The 18,595-nt window shown below is 40.4% G+C and overlaps 2 protein-coding genes across 3 annotated transcripts in view; both read left to right on the top strand.

The window, feature by feature from the left end:
- The window catches only part of LOC306965021 (adenylate cyclase type 6-like), a 36,410-nt gene extending 30,565 nt beyond the window's left edge, over nt 1–5,845 (top strand). Inside the window, exons 17-23 of the mRNA XM_079559228.1 lie at nt 148–323; nt 602–631; nt 718–850; nt 963–1,226; nt 1,366–1,570; nt 2,896–3,020; nt 4,197–5,845. Of these exons, the coding sequence (XP_079415354.1) occupies nt 148–323; nt 602–631; nt 718–850; nt 963–1,226; nt 1,366–1,570; nt 2,896–3,020; nt 4,197–4,325 (1,062 nt within the window). The 3' untranslated portion in view covers nt 4,326–5,845. The remainder of the gene's footprint in view (nt 1–147; nt 324–601; nt 632–717; nt 851–962; nt 1,227–1,365; nt 1,571–2,895; nt 3,021–4,196) is intronic.
- A 4,691-nt stretch (nt 5,846–10,536) lies between these two features.
- galnt6 (UDP-N-acetyl-alpha-D-galactosamine:polypeptide N-acetylgalactosaminyltransferase 6 (GalNAc-T6)) lies at nt 10,537–18,564 on the top strand. Of its 2 annotated transcripts, XM_079558731.1 has the most exons (10): nt 10,537–11,023; nt 11,671–11,843; nt 14,314–14,463; nt 14,945–15,179; nt 15,245–15,362; nt 15,575–15,775; nt 15,855–15,986; nt 16,089–16,190; nt 16,265–16,423; nt 18,043–18,564. In XM_079558731.1, the coding sequence occupies exons 1-10, from the start codon at nt 10,542–10,544 to the stop codon at nt 18,154–18,156; spliced, it is 1,866 nt and encodes a 621-aa protein (XP_079414857.1). In that variant the 5' UTR covers nt 10,537–10,541; the 3' UTR covers nt 18,157–18,564. The 2 variants fall into 2 exon arrangements, 1 of the variants encoding a protein (XP_079414857.1); XR_013792989.1 differs by lacking the exon at nt 18,043–18,564 and having other exon boundaries at nt 15,855–15,990; nt 16,095–16,190; nt 16,265–16,399.
- The last annotated feature ends 31 nt before the right edge of the window (nt 18,565–18,595 follow it).

Below are 18,595 nucleotides of genomic sequence, written 5' to 3'. Positions count from 1 at the left end.
CCTATAGATCTTTCAAAGCCTACTTATAATTAATTACATAATTTTCCTTAAATTTCACAATGCACACATCAGAGATGCACGTATGCTTGAACGTCTGTCTCCCTTCATCCCTCTCTCTCTCTCGTGTTCTCTGTCTCTCTGCCGCAGTATTTCTGCTACAGCGTGCTGCTGACCCTGCTGGCCTGCTCCGTGTTCCTGCACATCAGCAGCATTGGGAAGCTGGCTCTGATGCTCTTCGTTCAGTTCACTTTCCTACTGCTGCTGGAGTGGCCTCAGGTGGCTCTGTTTGACAACGCAGATATGCTCGTCAGCGCCATCACCCTGTGAGTATCCACACAGAAATAAACCAGACTGAGCTTTAGTGTCATTTACTTTGGAATGAGGAACAGATGATGAACACGGTGTTTGTTACTGTCTGTAATTAAATGTAGGTGTTTAACTATAGACCGACCTTTATTGAATCATTTTTAATCAAAACTGCTATTTTCTTCTACATTCGAACTTTTAAGGTACTTTTACATCTGTGGTATAAAAGTATACATATGTGTTAAATAATGAATATATTGAATCTATCATTATTATGTTCTCCTCTTTCCTCTAGGCCTAGTTTCAATGAAACAACAGAACAGTGGTAACTACCATTTTAATAGCACTATTATAGTACAGTTCACTCATAAAAATATTCACTATTAAAATCTACATTGTTTTCCACTTTAGCCTGGACAGTGTGAACAAAGTTCCCCTAAAAGTCATGACCCCTGTGATCCTCACTGTGTTTGTCCTTGCACTATACCTGCACGGCCAGCAGGTGGAGTCCACAGCACGCCTCGACTTCCTCTGGAAGCTACAGGTAACTTTGTAAAGTCATTTGTTCTCATACAGTGGTTCACATCATGTTAAATGTAGAAATAGATGTTTTTTTCATTCTTTAATTGTGCGATTTGCAATGTTTGTTTGTGTAGGCGACGGAGGAGAAAGAAGAGATGGAGGAGCTCCAGGCCTATAACAGACGTCTGCTCCACAACATTCTGCCCAAAGATGTAGCCGCTCACTTTTTGGCTCGAGAGCGGCGTAATGATGAGCTGTACTATCAGTCCTGTGAGTGCGTGGCTGTCATGTTCGCGTCCATCAGTAACTTTTCAGAGTTTTATGTGGAGCTGGAGGCAAACAATGAGGGTGTGGAGTGTCTTCGGCTGCTCAATGAGATCATCGCTGACTTTGACGAGGTGAGTGGGGTTTGCTAGTTCTTCCTCAGCTCTTCCTACCATAATTTTACCTGAGTTCTACCTGTCCCTTTGCATTTCCTATTGTCAGGTGTGATTTCTTCAGTCTATTCTCGCCTCACTGGCTCTTGTTTGTCCATAGATCATCAGTGAGGATCGCTTTCGTCAGCTGGAAAAGATCAAGACCATAGGTTCCACATACATGGCAGCTTCAGGCCTGAACGACTCCACTTACGACAAAGAGGGGAGGTCCCACATTCTGGCACTGGCCGACTACGCCATGAGGCTGAGGGAGCAGATGAAGTACATCAACGAGCACTCCTTCAACAACTTTCAGATGAAGATTGGTGAGTCTAAGAAATCGGGCTGAACGATTTACGGGAAAATGTGATTTTTGTGATGCAATTTATTTCAGGCAAGTATTGCTTTTGCACAAAACACCCTAATATTATTTCAGTGGAGTCATGTGGCTGTAGCATATAGTTCTGCTACTTCATCAGTGTATTTGTGTTAAACGGCTTGTTTTTTGTTTTTGGGATGTTTTTCATTTTGACTGTCACTGACCCACTAACCTTTATTCAATCGAGAAACAAAGAAAGAAATATATTGCAACGGATTTTTCAAAAGTAAATACTTAAAATGTAGTCTGTTTAAACAATTGGTGATTTGTTGTTTGAATATTCAGTGCTTTAGAAAACTATTAAGTGGGGGGAAATATAGTACATTACATTATATATAACAGATTAAACCGCACTGGTCTATGGGTTGAGATTTCTATTTGGGTCGTGAATAATGGAGCGTGAGAGATTTATCCTGTTCTACATCTGTATAAACATGAATGGTACAGGTCACACTCTCGCCGTTTCATCAGGAACAGGAGATCAATGACAGGTGGAATGAAATCCAAGTTAAAGGAATAGGCCACCGTTTTTACATACTGAGATATGTTCTTTAGGACCTGTCTGATCTTCCCCTGTGCCTTCAATCACGTAAACACAGCGCAGACGGCGTTAGCATTTAGCCTCTCCCCCCTCCACTATAGCTCCAAAACAGGTCGAGATAGAAGCTACCAAGCTCTTCCACGTTTTCCCTATTTAAATATGGTTACGTGAAGTGTTCCACTACAAAGTATAATTACACAAAATTAAACAATGTGGATTTTCTAGGCAGATAAAAGGGGGAACTATATTGTAAGGCGTAATAATACCAGGAGTAGTTCGAAATCCGCGCAGTAATCTTCACTTTACTGCTCAGTAATCTTCACTTTACTGTGCGGATGCCAAACTACTCCTGGTATTACTACGCCTTATATTATAGTTCCCCCTTTTATCAGCTTAGAAAATCCACATTGTTTAATTTTGTGTAATTATACTTTGTAGTGTAACACTTCACGTAACCATATTTTAATAGGGAAAACGTGGAAGAGCTTGGTAGCTTCTATCTTGACCTGTTTTGGAGCTATAGAGGGGAGGGGGAGAGGCTAAATGCTAACGCCGTCTGTGCTGTGTTTACGTGATTGAAGGCACGGGGGAAGATCAGACAGGTCCTAAAGAACTTGTCTAAGGTAAGAACATATCTCAGTATGTAAAAACGGTGGCCTATTCCTTTAAACCCTGTTACACGATAGGTGGTGATGCCTTTACTTATAGACAGTATGATTGTGATTGTTCAGGTCTGAACATGGGGCCCGTGGTGGCTGGAGTGATCGGAGCCAGGAAACCTCAGTATGACATCTGGGGGAACACGGTGAACGTGGCCAGCCGAATGGACAGCACAGGAGTCCCGGATTATATACAGGTGAACTATAACACGCTGTGACCATGCCTTCTATAAAATGTCATGGCTGTTTTAAAGTTATATGAATTACTGCATTCAATATTGTTGTATATTATTCTGCTGTAGCCAGAAGTCAATTTGTTGTTGCTACATTATAGGACAAAATATGTAGGATCATTACTCTTACGTCTTATTTAATTTTTAGTCTGTTTTACACAGTGTAATTATGTTTACCACTTAGAGTGTGATACTTTTATAGAGAAGATACTATTAATTATTATTGTGGTTCTTCCTGTAATCACCTACAGTAAACCAATAAACAGGAACATCACAGTTCTCCAAACAACCTTTAATGCAGCTCATTAATCTCTCTCCTCGTATTTGGCAAAATGTTGGATCACTTCCATTTCTGGATGGTTAATCTTATTGGACTTTTTGACCCAAATATTTTCTCCTCTAGAGAGGGAACAGAGGAGCAGTGCTGCTACCTGTTGCATATTATGTAGAACTACATAAAGAAATATGTTAGGGATTGAAATGGTAATTTATGATTTACAGGCACTTTCATGTATTGATTATTATTATCATTATCATTATCATTATCATTATTGTTCATATTCATTGTTATCATCATTAATATTTATTACTGATTCAATAAGTTCCATAGAAAAACATTATTTCTATTAAACATTCTGTGTATTAAAAGGGAGGAATATTGGTACGTTACAGATGTAGTAATAAACAAAACAGGTTTAGTGCATTTTAAAAATAATAACTAAATGAAAAGTCTGTAATAAAATCTAGGTCCTAACACCTCACCTTTTGTGGAGTAATGTTTCTTTGTAATATTTGTACTCTAGTAGAAGCAAGTAAGTAAGAAGTAGTGACCTAAAAATAATTATGTGAAAAATTACTTGGTAGAAATATTAGTTGATGATTGTGAGTACCGAATGGCTGTTTGAATATTTGTAGTGTTGTTGTAAACGTTGTATAATATTGATAATTGCATTTGATTCATTAAAAATCCTAATATTTCCAAAGAAATGAGCTAAAACAAATAATTCTCAAAAGGAGCCACGAGAAAACTCATCCTTTTCTCATATTTCAACATGAAGCTGGAGTAAGTGCAGCGGAGGACTTCCTGCCTCTGACTACAGTGTGATTAAGTTTCCCGTGTCTCCTTTTATTTTGTCTCAGGTGACGACAGACTTGTACCGCGTGCTTCTCCATCACGGATACAAGCTGGACTGTCGCGGCCTGGTCAAAGTCAAGGGGAAGGGCGAGATGACCACTTATTTCCTCACCAGCGGCCCTCAAGGCAGTTAACGACTGACCGCACTGCAGACAGTGTGAAACCCCTCCGCTGCACTGAGAGGACAGAGACTCCCAAAAAGAGTGGTCCATTTGGCTTTGAACACTAACGGATGGCGCGGATATGGCGGAGACGCAAGATGGCCGACCCAGATGACCCTCGTCTGGCAGAAGAAGAAGAAGCAGGAAGTGGTCATGAGTGAAGACTTTTTCCCCTGGAGCTGCTTGAAAAGAGATCACAAAAGCCCAGTTGCCTTAGGACGGAAGTGGCTATGCTTTTATGAGCAATAGTACAAGAATTTCATTGAGTCGTTATTTATTTTCATGGTTGGATTTGTTTTTGTGTGAATATACTGTACACTACTTAAAACGAAAATATGCAAACTGATGCACATGAAGGATGACTATGACCAAAGAACAAACATTTGATATGAGAAGTACAATAATGCTACGTAATTTATTCCTTTTTTTTTTTTTTTTCCTTTTCTTTTTTTTTCACTGCAAAAGGCCACGGAAAAAAACACACGTCTCAGCTGTGCACAGAGACCTGAAAGAGCACTCAAAAATCAAAAAAACTACTCATGCAAAATAATAACTTTGGCTAGGATTACTTTGATTTCCTGCCAGGGCGGTTTGTCTCTTTCTTAGCCTCGGTTTCGGCGCACACAGCTAACACATGAAATGTACGTTTGATGACTGCAATGTTTTTTTGTTCTTTTTTTTTTTTGCCAAATGAAATGGCACTTGAAGGACAGAAGAGTAATAATCTAATGGTACAATGAAGAGATTATGGAGATGTTTTGAAGAATGCGAGCACATGCATCTGATAGGGGCATACTGTACTTGTTCACTGTGAGGTTTTTACTGTACGAAAAACACTTTTTTTGCCAAACCGGTTGCGACGAGGCATGTTTTGTATTATTTCTCAAAATTATAATTGATTTAATAAGACGAGACGATAGACGATTTGAGAATAATTACTACATCTGTTGCAACTTTTACTGGACTGTGATTTCATTCCAACAAACGAAGAAGCCCGTCGTGTTTTTCTTGTTTTGTTTGGGACAGTTTCTCTGTGGCTTCAGTATTGACTGTATGGAGGGGGAAAAAAAGCTATTCTTTTTCACAAGTATTGCCTTTCAGAATATGCAGTTCAAGTCCATGTGTTATTTATGGACCAAAAATAACCACTTATGACAACAGTATTCGACAAACGCTAGTTACTACATTGGGCACTTGGAGGCCGTTTCTCCCCTTCAAATCGAAACAATCACTATTTGAATGTATTCGTCCACTATGAAGCTACTACTGAGGAGAACCACTTGTAAAAAAAATGCCTTTGGTACTGATAGAGGAGCAAAATAATTTATGTTGAAGTGATTTTATGACATAGGAGGTTTTTATTTTCCGCTATTTTCTACCTGAGCCTAAACTGTTGCCTTATCGGCTAAAGAAGTCCAATTTCTTCTGTTTGTCCCTCTGTGTCCTGGACTTATCAGGTCAATAAATCGCTGTTGCATTTTCTTTAAAATCAACAGTCTAAGGAACAGTGCTGTCATTGGTTTGAGTTATTCTCCTTTCAACTATGTCGGGCCGTTTTGTTTTTGAATGATGTAATTCTGGTCATTTCCACACACTGAAGATAATGGGTGAAAGTTCTATATCAGTGGTTCTCAAACGGTGGTACCATTGGTGGGCTTATTCAGGTAATGTTAGGCTATTCATTTTAATTGAAGATGAGCTGCATGAACGCTTTAGTAATACATGGTGTTTAAAACATGGTTTACACCCAGTTTCTATACAATTTGGTCTAAATAAGATCTACTTTAGACCTGGTTTTGTCCTGATGACTTAGTGACTTATTGGAATGCCAAATGTTTAATGAGGCTGTACTAGGTGTGAAACGTTTGAGAACCTTCATCAAAGCTTCCTATTTTATGGTTTGTGCTGGCGTTTTTGGACAACTTGGCGATGAGCAAGAAAAAGTCGAGCATAACGCTCGAATTACTGGATTGAAGCAGTTTAAATAAGGTAAAGAGTCAATAGCTGCTGACTAATGGCAAGAAATCATTTGAAGTTGAGGCAGTGCTGAAAGTGTTCAGTAATGTTGGACTTTAAAATCTTATGACATCAAAAGACCGTGTTTTGAAGTGTGTAAAACGAGGTGAACTGAACATGCAGGATTATTGAAACATGCATGAGTGAATCAAAACACCTACATGCTTGTTTTTAACCATGGACCATTATAGGGTTAAACATTTGGCGTTCCAATAAGTCACTAGATCAAGATTAAATGGGGACAAAACCAGGTCGACCTGAAATAGACCAAATGGTGTAAAAACTGGGAGTAAACCATGTTTAACCAGAATACGTTACTAAAGCACACATGAACTCATCTTTAAAAAATATGTTTTTTAAAGTTTTTAATTATGATCGTCTTTGTCAATTGTTGGTAACTGGTCTGATCTGGGCCATTTTTTAAATCTTAGTTATGGAGCAATTTTTGTCCCTTTTTTTTTTTCTTCTTTTATTACATTCATTATGTCTTCTGGTTTACAAAGTACCGGTACCTTTTAATGACAATTTTTGTCCCGTTATATATTTTTCCCCCATTTAAGTAAAATTGGTGAATTTGGACACAGCCCATGAGTGAAATAGGAGAAAGACAGAATTGTATGTCTTAAAGGCACACTATGCAACCTTTTTATGCAACGACAAAAAAGGTGATATTTGTGCGTTTGACATTGTAGTGACCCAGTAGCTCTATGAGTGGTCAGCATGGCGCATTTGCTTTTGATCACCGTGGTCCCTGCAAGGCTTCAGGATCAATTGTTTTGTAGGTTTTTGGTGTGAGGGTCCGTCAGGAGTAAAAACCTTCCAAACAACGGATCCTGGAGCGTCCTCGAGACCACTGTGATGGGAAGTAAAGGCTCCATGCGGACCACTCATACCGCTACTGGGTCATCACAATGTCAAATACACACAAATATCAACTTTTTTTCCCCACATATAAAGTTGCATAGTGCATCTTTCATTGTTAAATGTAATTTCACCACATCATACATTCACTGTTCATGAAATAAGGCTGTGTAGTTGTGGTGCCTGTTTGATGAAAGTGCATACCACAAAGCCGGTTTGGTCACATCTCTATCTGGTCTAAACTGGGAGTGTGCTGGCCAGGCGACACCTTTTGTTTTGCATAACTTTACCTACTAAGTATAGCACTCTATAAACTCTCTTTAAACATGACATTACTTAGAATACCACATCCCTGGCAGCGATCTTTTTTTCTTTTTTTTTTACCCATCAATCTGCACAGTACAATCAAGATTTCTGACCATGACAGTAACCCGAGACACACCTGCTTCTTCTCTCAATAAACCGGGCTACAGTTACAGGAGGGTGACACGAGACAGAGTACTTAATTTCTGGCATATGAATAATGTATTTGTGCAAAGGTAATGCCATGTTGTTCACTTGCAGCCCTCTATGCTGGTCATTAATTAAACAACATCAATTCTGCTAATCCCAGCTGAATAGACAATAATGTTACACCCCCTCGGGCGCCTGTGCAGTGACATGTACGTCTATCAGCTTACACATGTAGTTGTAATGTTTATCATTTTGCACCAATAGAGAACAATGAACTACTTAGCCGTGAGGATGTGCAGCGCCGTGTTTGTCCTGCAAGAACACTTGTGATTCATTTGCGGATACATGCCACTAAAGCTGGTGGTATAAAAGTATCTGAAAAACCCTGAAAGTTCTCAAGTTGTCTCAAGGCTATTCTGTGTGTACGTTTTAAAAGTTCATAGAGGCCGACTTGATGATAAAACACATTCTCACAGGCCAGTTAAAGTTTGATTAAGCACTCAACTATAAGCGGAGGGGGAAGAGTAGCTAAGAATACCAAAGATTACAAATATTTAGAAAAGTAACAGGCCTTTAGGCGATGTAAAATGAAAGTTAAAACATGAAAAGTACAAATAGTGATTTTTCTAAAGAACCCAGTGTTGGGGAGAATACTTGTATTTAGTTACTGAATACTGAAAACTTTCACATATTCTGTTACTTTGTCCAATTAGAGTTGTGTATACTGAATACTTTGAATACTTTTAGAATACATTGACTGTCATTATAGTTATGTATAAATGTGTCAAATATTTACAAACTGAAGACTTGTAACTTGTAACACCTGTTACAAACTCACTTAACATTAAACTCTAGGCAGATGGAGCAGCAGATGCAGCATCATGTGACACGTGTGCAGTGTTTGTATGAACTGTGGCATAAGGTGTTTTAGAAGGAAAACCGGTCAACATTAAAGGTTTTTCTTTATAATGTTGTGCAATACGGAGCTAAAAGTTAATGATTGATGTGTATTCCCTTGATATTTGGAAAGTAGCTGTATTCTAAATACTCTCAAATGAAAGTGTAACTTTACCGAAATACAGTTACTCAAAATGAGTATTCTAAATACTTATTCTAAGTGTATGTGTAGTTACTCTCCAACACTGAGAATACCATAAGCATTTGATGAGTCACTGAGAGACAGAATGTCACAGTGGGAGGAGTAACCAAAACCTTTATTCTATGAACTATACCCAACCGTTTCCTTCAAAAAGTAGGCTATTATTCAAGTACAAATAAAAGGTTTTGTTTAGGAAATAATCTACTTTTTTTGAGAAGTGTGATTTCTTTATATTTTTTAGTTGAAAGTTAAATGTAACTTACTTGAATAAGTGTAGGTACAGTGGAGAGAGAATCATACATTTGTGTGACTGCGTTTATTTGGAATATTAAAAGACACGACGCACAAGTATGTCCCGGTTTGCCAACACAAAGTTTGAAACTATTCTCTACTTCAAACAGCCTCCCCTTCAAAGTGTGACACTGTAGCCACCGCGTACCTGCCCAGCCCCAGTGCCATGTGCGCCATTGGACCAGCAGGGGTCTCACTGCAGCCAATCACTTCGACAATGGCACCTGTTCACTGTAAAGGGGAAGAGACAGGGAGGACGAGCCTCTTTCATCCAGCCTCATTCACAAATTATCGCTTTTCAACTTTTCCAACGCGTATTCACTGAGCGGCTCCCGCGGCGAACATCGAGGGACGGAAAACTGACACAGCAGCGCGGAAGATCAGACCCGACACAGGTACAACTGGTCCAAGTGAGTGAAGCTGACGAAGACGCACAACAAGTGCCGTGGTGGTGGTGTCATTGTGGCCACACAGTTAGTTTTGTTTCATGATCAGTCGACACTAAATGAAAGCCACTCAAAAAAAAACCAAAAAAAAAGAAATACGCGCGAAGTTTGCGAGTCATCCTTCCTCTTTCGTATTGGTTAGTTTACCGACGTGTGATTTATTTATTTATTTATTTGTTTATTTATATTGAGTTCTGTTGTCATTCTTTCATCTAATAATTCATTTCAAATGTTGAATCTAACTTGGCTTAGGCTGCAGTCAGTGCGTCCTCGGCTTTAGAGAGAGAGTCTGTTTTGTGGCAACACAGTGGGTGGATATACTGGTTGTCCCTAAAGAGTGTCCTCCACTTTAATCAGTAATGAAGTGCTTGAATAAATTAATCATGACCAAGTAAAAGTGAGTCTGACCGAGCTGTGATCACTAAAGGACACCGTCTGATGTCCTTGCTTTGTATTGATATCCTGTTTCACATTTCAGGAAACTGCCTCTCTATCGTGCCAAGGTTGAGCTTGAGCGTCCTGGTCATGCTTTGCCACACCTCCTGTGTGCAGGCAGACGATGTGGGCTTTGCCTTGTGCAGCTCATTGTAAAAGAGTGTCTTTGGAGAGGTGTGCATCACTCATTAACTAGAGTTGCCATCTGCTGCCACGTGGGGTCCTCAAGGAGTGTGCGCGGCTGTGTGGGGCAGGTGGCGTCAGGTGTTTACAAAGAGGTGTGGTGTTTGTTCTGTCTCTCCCCTCTCACATGTGCCTCCCTGCTCTCCCGCCCCACCTGCCTTCTGGGACTAAATTCCCCAGGTAGAGAGACAAGGGAGTGAGCTGGGAGTGTGGCTTGCGTTCTATTGTTGCTGCAATGACGCTTGATGAAAGACTCATTGAACCTGTTTTAATGCAATTTTTCTAAAGCTTGACATGTTTTGCTTTTGTAGGAACGACTTGAAGATGAAAAGATACGCACGTCAGAGGAAAAAGACCGTAGAATAGTGGTGTTTTTTCTCTGCTACTTGGACCTGTGAGAGAAACATGCGTCTCTTTCTGCGGCGCCGTCTGTCCCCCTTGAAGCTGGTCGTGTTCGGGGGGACACTCTTCATGGTGGCTTTAGTTGTTCTTCAAAAGGATGTTGTTTCTTCACCTGCGGTGGATCCCTGGTTTCAGGATCTGGTGGAGAGAAAAGACAAGATGATGGGTATGGTCCGAGAGGCCGTGAACAATATTGGGTTCCAAATAGGAGCTCCTCAGCCTCCCCCGGCCAATGAGCAGCCCACGGAGGACGCCAACTGTCCTTCTGGCTTCTACACACAGGCTGAGCTCAGGCCACACATGGAGAGGCCACTGCAAGACCGCTATTCCCCCGGAGCTGATGGGAAAGCGTTTCAGAAAGATAGCATGACCCCTGAAGAGGAGAAGGAGAAGGAGGAAGGCATGACGAGGCACTGTTTTAACCAGTTTGCCAGTGACCGGATCTCGCTGAGCCGAAGCCTTGGAGACGACACTCGACCCCCAGAGTGAGTCCTACATATTACTGTCACTAATCAGTGTTTTCCAACAGCCCTGCTCATGCCACAGGTGCACCGATAACGCTTCAAGAGTTTGCTGGAAGGCTGGTCAATTATTTACATTAATTTTAATACTGTCAGCTTCACTGCTCACACGTAATATAAATAACTCCCTTGAGTGAAACTTCTATATTGTAAATGTTACTGAAGAGTGCGCAGGTGCTTGAGTTCGTTTTAAAAAAGGTTATTATGGTGAATGATGTGTGTATTAATGAGTGCAGTGCTATAACTATCGGTGCCTGATACTAAAACTAGGGTGATTGTATTATAATCTCGGATTTTTAGTTATTACAAAATAATATAAAGAAATAAAAAGAGTTTGAAAGCACACATAGTGCAAAACTTTCAACGTCAGACTGCTGACTACACTTACTATACTTACCTTATTTATCACAAGTGAAGATAGAAGGATTTCTAACCATACAGTATGTGAATAGTGAAATATGTTGTTCATTTTTTATTAGTTTTATCGACTACATCAGTGTTAAGTCAAGCCCCACAGTTTGAAGCAGAACCATTGAACAATGACTTGGTTGTTCTTGAGGAACTTTCTTTGCCAATTCTCCCTCTCTCTCACATTGTATCTTGTGTTTCAGGTGCGTTGAAAGAAAGTTCCGCCGCTGCCCTCCTCTGCCCACCACCAGTGTCATTATCGTCTTCCACAACGAGGCCTGGTCCACTCTGCTCAGGACAGTCTTCAGCGTGATCTACTCCTCCCCTGCCCAGTTCCTCAAAGAAATCATTTTGGTGGACGACGCCAGTACAGCGGGTAAGGGCTACTAATGTGTATGCTTTCCAAAAGCTTAATAATCTGTCAACAATCATTATCAGTGAAACCTTCTGGAGTGGCAGTCAAATAAATCGACGAACAAACTGACAAACGCCTCTAGAAAACTCATATCCTTGTTGCAACGATGTGGTATCAGTTAAGTGCATTATTTACCTTTGTATAAGTGGTGGGAAAACAAAAGTCAAGATCAGACATTTCATCCCCGTGTGCATTATGGACCGACCTGAGTCACATGTTTTAACACTGGGAGAACAGGCACACTCTGCACAGACAAGCGTTTCACATCTGGGAATCGAAACCAGAACCTTTTTTTTTCTGTGAGTTAGTTTTGACACAACATTGACACTTCAAACTTGATTTTGATACAAAAGAAAACCCGCAAGTCGATACAACTTTTGATATCTCTACAAAATAATAAAAATACACTGCTTCAACATTTAATGCACAGTTTCTTATTAACTCCTTACTATTTATTTAGAATATTCAATACACATTACTTATTATATGACTGATTTTAGCATGCATTTTTACACTACTCTTTAAATTGAATAGTACAGAAGGCCTACCTGCTCCAGTGAGTATCTGTTTTAGATGCTAAGTTTTGTGTCAATCAGTATTTGATTATCTTTTCTCTGGGACAACCTTCGATGCCAGACAGTCCTAATCCGTGCACCATCACGCTGTCTGCTGGAAAATGCATTAATAAGTTATGAGTTTTTGTAGTGCACTTTGTGGGCTTTGTTCGACATTTTGGCACCGCGCAGTATGTCTCAAAATGTATGCAGAAAAATACCAATTTATTTCCCATACCTTGGATATTATCCAAAAGAGCTTCAAAGGAAATTACTTGGAGCTTGACTTTACACTTAATTTGTACTCTTTGAACTGTGGCATCAGTAAACTCATCTCTCAAATCTGAACCCCTGCTGTGACTTTTCACCAGAGAGAGCAGACAATGGAGATATTTTTAAAGGGCACGAAAGCAAATACCAGGAAGTGTTTGGGTTATTTCTGACGGCTGCTGAGGCTTTGTCACTTAGAGGAGGGGACAAGTCACAAAACACGATACGAGTATGAATGACTGCGTGGTTTAGCAAGTTGTGGTCAAGGCCCTGTGCAGATTATATGGCAAAATGAAATGTTTTTTGTTTGGGGAAGGATCTGTCCTTAAAATTCAGCTGATCTCCTTACCCTTGGTGCTGCCTCTCAAATATAATCAAAGACTGGGTCACTGGAGGCAGACAGCACTGACAGTGGCTTGTCTGCAGGTCATTGTGTTTTACAGACAAATGCACTGCATTATCCCAGGCTAAATACATTTTTAGATTTTTAGATTTTTGATTCAATACTTATATTCTTATATTTGCTACTTTAGGTATACAAGTTTCCCTACGTGGACATTCCATTAAGTCCGCTTTACTTTTATGGTGGTGTTTTTATGAGGGCGGGGACGTTTTGATAATAATTGATAATAATTGTTTTTCTGACACCACGGTCCTTCCAAACGGTGCTTACTGCTGCTAAACAAAACTACAACTCGATGTGTTTTTCAAAGGGAGTTTCCTACTGTACAGATAGTTCCTCTTCTGCTTCTGCTTTCTCAGTCAACATGTTATGTTCGATGCATTATACAAAGTCGCTGGTCCAACCATGGAGGCCATCTCTTATCTCACTGCTGCTCCTATTCTCATGGTTGTAATTAGAAGTCATTAGTCTGACGAGGCAGAAACGTTTTATGACTGTTGACATTTCCGTTAAGCCAAAACGTGGCCCACGTCCTGTTCGCTCTGCTCACAGGTGTGTTTCCCAGTAACCACAATGAAGCCATCAGGGCACCATAATACAAATGCCACGAACCTCAATATAATTATACTAATAGACAAGAGCAATAGTTCTTGAACACACCAAGTACCATTTCATAATATCTAATCGTCCTTGGGAGCACCGGGCCTAGATTGTGATTCAGTCAGAACTGTAAATCAACTCTAAACGTGACTTAATTATGTCTAAGTAAGTCTTACCAAGTGTAAGCAATGACTACACCAGAAAAACACTGAATGTAAAGCCACACAGTGTAACATTTCACCCAATAAATGCTTTTTTTTGTGAAATTTGAATCATGATTTATGTTAAGTAAAGAAGCCCATACTCTTCATTTGAGATTTTAACTTCAGAACATATTTGGGGATATCCTTCTATCTGGTAGTTCTCCACCCCTTCAAAGTTGTTCCCCTATGGGTTTATGATGCTTTTTATTATTATCTTGTACTTGTTGGACACAATCTGCAAGCATTTTTGAAAATATAGTAAAGTAATAAGTTGTTGTTTGTGTTGAAAATTCATTTTGGCTGCAAACAGTCCATTAGTAAAAGAAGCTCAAGGGGGGAGAAAAGGTGGAATACTTCTGTCGTAAATGCTCACATTAATCTTTGTTCCGTTTCCTCCTCAGACCATTTGAAGGAGCAGCTTGAGGTCTTTGTGGCTCAGCTGAAGATCGTGCGTATAATGAGACAACTGGAGAGAAAGGGCCTGATCACAGCTCGGCTCTTGGGGGCCAGTATCGCTCGGGGAGAAGTGCTCACCTTCTTGGACGCTCACTGTAAGAAGACACACACTTAATGCATGAATGAGTTCCTAACCACATCCACCCATTTACAGGGTTGAGCATGCATTTTTAATGATTGATTTTTACTGTGGTTGTCAATGCTTGTAACTCGCAAACATAATGTAATGTGCAAAGAAGGAGAATGTGGTTTCAGCTTTGAGCTTTTTATTACATGTGACAAAGCTTGTGGTTAATGGCCCTAAAGACCTTATCCCTAATTGTACCTTTTTGGAAGCCTGTAAAAAAAAAAATGGCTAGTTTTCAATTGTTAACTGTGGTCCAAATTTATTACTCACAACGTATTTGTAACATCCCGAATCTCCCTGGGAGTGACTTTATTAGCACACAGTTTTCAGGGAGCAGGACAGCGTGACCACAGAAACAAAATGAGTCTCTTGCTTTGACACTCTGTCCGTAATGTTGGAATAAAAATTATGGAAATGTATACCTTGAATATTTCCTTTTCCTTGTCCAGGTGAGTGTTTCCACGGCTGGTTGGAGCCACTGTTGCACCGGATCGTGGAAGAACCCACAGCTGTGGTCAGCCCAGAGATCAGCTCCATTGACATGAACTCCTTTCAGTTTCACAAACCAGTGGCCACTAACCGCGCCTACAACCGCGGCAACTTTGACTGGAGTCTGACATTTGGCTGGGAGCCAATCCCAGAGGAAGCCAAAAAGCTACGAAAAGATGAGACTTATCCAGTAAAGTAAGAAGCAATGATTTTACTGCTTATTTATACAGTCATTAAGCTATTTTATTTTTTATCTTTAGAACACCAACTTTTGCTGGAGGCCTCTTCTCGATATCAAAGAAGTATTTTGAGTACATTGGGACTTATGACGACAAGATGGAGATTTGGGGTGGTGAGAATGTGGAAATGTCATTCAGGGTGAGTACATAACATGATTAGATTCAGCTTTGACGAAACATTTCATTATAAAAGGCCAAGTTCAGTTCAGTATTAACACTAAATGTGTTTTAGTTGATATTATTGTTGTCTTTTTGACACAATCTGACCCTGCATTTAGTTTGACGTGTACAGATATTGTGTAAATTGAGGCACAAACATAGCGTTCAAGACTTCTGTTTTTGCCATGTCAGGTGTGGCAGTGTGGAGGTCAGCTTGAGATCATCCCTTGCTCTGTTGTGGGACATGTTTTCCGTTCAAAAAGCCCCCACACTTTCCCTAAAGGCACAGAAGTCATCACGCGCAACCAGGTCCGCCTTGCTGAGGTGTGGATGGACGACTACAAGAAGATCTTCTATCGTCGCAATAAGAACGCAGCCACTATGGCCAGTCAGGTGGGCGTCTTACAGCAAACTGGAGCCGGTTTAGACTTCGCTACATGCATGACACGCATTTGAATTGTATCTCACACAGAATCAATTTGGAGACATTTCTCAACGTTTGACGCTCAGGGAGCAGCTGCATTGCAAAAATTTCAGCTGGTATTTAAACACGGTCTACCCAGAGGGGTTCATCCCAGACCTGGACCCAGTCAAGTTTGGAGCCGTGAGTCACGTTTTCTTTCATTTGAATAAAGATATGAGCTGCCAGACTCACTGTCTGTTTGATAACTGTAAATACATGCTGTTATGTGTGTGTTTGCATTAGATTAAGAATTTGGGATCACAGAGTTGCCTTGACGTTGGTGAAAACAACCAAGGAGGCAAAGCTGTTATTATGTATCAATGTCATAACATGGGAGGAAACCAGGTACAAAACTAGGAAAAATGTGTTTCAACTTTTAATTCAACAGTTTCTGATAATTTTGTATGTTTTCTTCATAGTACTTCGAATACACATCCCACCGAGAGCTTCGGCACAACATCGGTAAGCAGCTGTGTCTTCACGCCCATGAGCAGCCCGATATGGTGAAGATCGAAGACTGCTGGTTAAAAGGAAAAGGCACAGTTTTGGCACCATATCAAGAGTGGATTTTCACTGAGGTAAGGAGCACCTTCTCTCGATGACTGTAGCTATGTTTTTTTTTTTATCTCTAACCAAGCATTTGCATCCCATGGAATATCAAAGAAATATTGCTCAAAAGATTCATGCTGTAATATTGTTTCATTGGTAGGTTGAAGAGGTGCAATCAAAAATAAGATAAGATAAACTTCATTAGCCCCAGAGGGAAATTTGTCTTGGGCTGCAGTGCCACTCGTCTGCGCACACAGTCCTACTATGACATTCACACTGAACAAAAAGTGCCACGTCTGCAGTGTCTATTACATTTGTTAAAAAAAAAAAAAGTGTCCCAGAGAAGCATCCTACTTAAACAATTATGTGCCAAGACTGTCTTCTCATAAATCACTTGGAGTCACGAAATCTCAGCAGGTCCAACTATTTTCATTGCAACCCGCACAAGTCACGAAAGATTTACTTTACCAAACAGATTTTTGGAAAGCTTTTATTTGCCGACAAACAAATAACGCTACACGTTTCAGTTATCCAACTCCTGCGGTCTGTCTCCATTACATTAGCTGGCAGTTGGCAGCTGTTACTTTCAGCCACATCAAAAGTGTTTCACTCCCCCTTGTGCAGAGGATGAATCCATGTGCTAAGGTGGAATTTAATTGAGTTACTTTCCACACATTTGTTTAAAGGGACTATACAGAGTTTAAGAATGTTAAAATTAAGTATTTCCCTTCCCCTACATGTTCCAGCAATGTCCTAATGTGTAGAATGAACCCAGACCTATTCACCACAACTCTCAACCACAACCTCTTAAATTCTGCACTGTATCTCAAAAAGGTGTTAATTCGGGTCCGAAGTGCCGTGCACAAGCTTAATATAGAACCTGCAGTTACGCGCAAGACCTGAGGTGGCAGTAGTGAGTGTAAAAATGACCAACTTGCATCTAGTCCCCTTAAAGGAACAGGCCACGTTTTTTCCATAATGAGATGTTCTTACCTGAGCTTAGACCAGTTGATGCGTACTTGTCTGGTCTTTGTGCGTGCCCTCGGTCACGCAAAACAACCCAAGATGTTGTTAGCATTTGGCCTCTCCCAGTATATTCCTATAGCTCCAAATGGGGTGAAGTTAGAAGCGACCAAGCTCTTCCACGGGCATGCACAAAGACCAGACAGGTACGTATCAACTCAGGGAAGAACATATCTCAGTATGGAAAAACAGTGGCCTGTTCCTTTTAAGGTCTTTTACATGAAATACCAATGCTAAAGTTTAAAAAAGTAAATAATATAACACAGATAAAAGACAGGCCTATTCAACCCAAAGGCCCCCCTCACTTCATCAAATTCATTAAGCCATGACTTAAAATAAACTGAATAAATCATGACCATTTGTAGCACTCTCTTGGCACATGTCGATGCTTACATGTTTTGGAGGAAGCTCCCCAGTGAGAGACGGGGACACTCCCCTCCTCCTGTATTCCCTTTTCTAAATCTGTGACCGTGATTTATATGTTTGAGGAATCCGATAAACAAAAATGCCCACCTTCTGTTGATTTATTAACTTGTAATTACAAAAGAAGACACAATTGCCGAGCACAGTTTGACCCCTTGTGAACCGCAGATAAGAAGTTATTAATTCCCTTTTTATTTTCCAGGAAAACCTTTTGAAGAATCCGACAAGTGGAAAGTGTTTGCGGCTGATTGGAGGCCAGATTCAGATAGACCAGTGCAACGCCGCTGATCTGTTCCAACACTGGACTTTTAGTTGACCCCCGGCCCCCGCAGTACAACTATGAACCAAAGAAAACCCTTTTCTCACCCGAGACTTGCCAAAGACCTTGATCCCGGTGCGGGAGCTGGGAGGACTTTGCGTTACAGACAAGCCGTAATTAACATGCAGGGAGACAGAGCAAAGAGAAGTGCGAAGCTTTTTGTTGGCGTTTGTTTGTTTTAAATTTATTTATGACGGAAACTCAGGAAGCACTGTTGAAGGTGGTGGGCGTCCCTCGAGTAAGGAGAGGAGAGCGGCAGCTTTGACCATGTGGAAAAGGCTGGGATTTGCAATAATGTGAAAGAAAATTTAAAGCACATTGAGCTGGAGATGAACATTTCCATTCCATTTTGTGACTTTTGTCTGGCACTCCATATTTAAGATAATGAGGAAATTGAGCAAGACTCGATATGCTTTTATTAATAATAAAATGCAAA

This window comes from Gobius niger (assembly GCF_951799975.1).
Source record: "Gobius niger genome assembly, chromosome: 6".
Taxonomy (NCBI): domain Eukaryota; kingdom Metazoa; phylum Chordata; class Actinopteri; order Gobiiformes; family Gobiidae; genus Gobius; species Gobius niger.
This window is presented reverse-complemented; position numbering and strand designations above follow the sequence as displayed.

Coding starts and splice junctions, on each gene's coding strand:
- galnt6 (XM_079558731.1), top strand. CDS start 10,542: ATGCGTCTCTTTCTGCGGCGCCGTCTGTCCCCCTTGAAGCTGGTCGTG. Junction 11,024..11,670: donor GACGACACTCGACCCCCAGA/GTGAGTCCTACA, acceptor CTTGTGTTTCAG/GTGCGTTGAAAGAAAGTTCC. Junction 14,464..14,944: donor CACCTTCTTGGACGCTCACT/GTAAGAAGACAC, acceptor TTCCTTGTCCAG/GTGAGTGTTTCCACGGCTGG.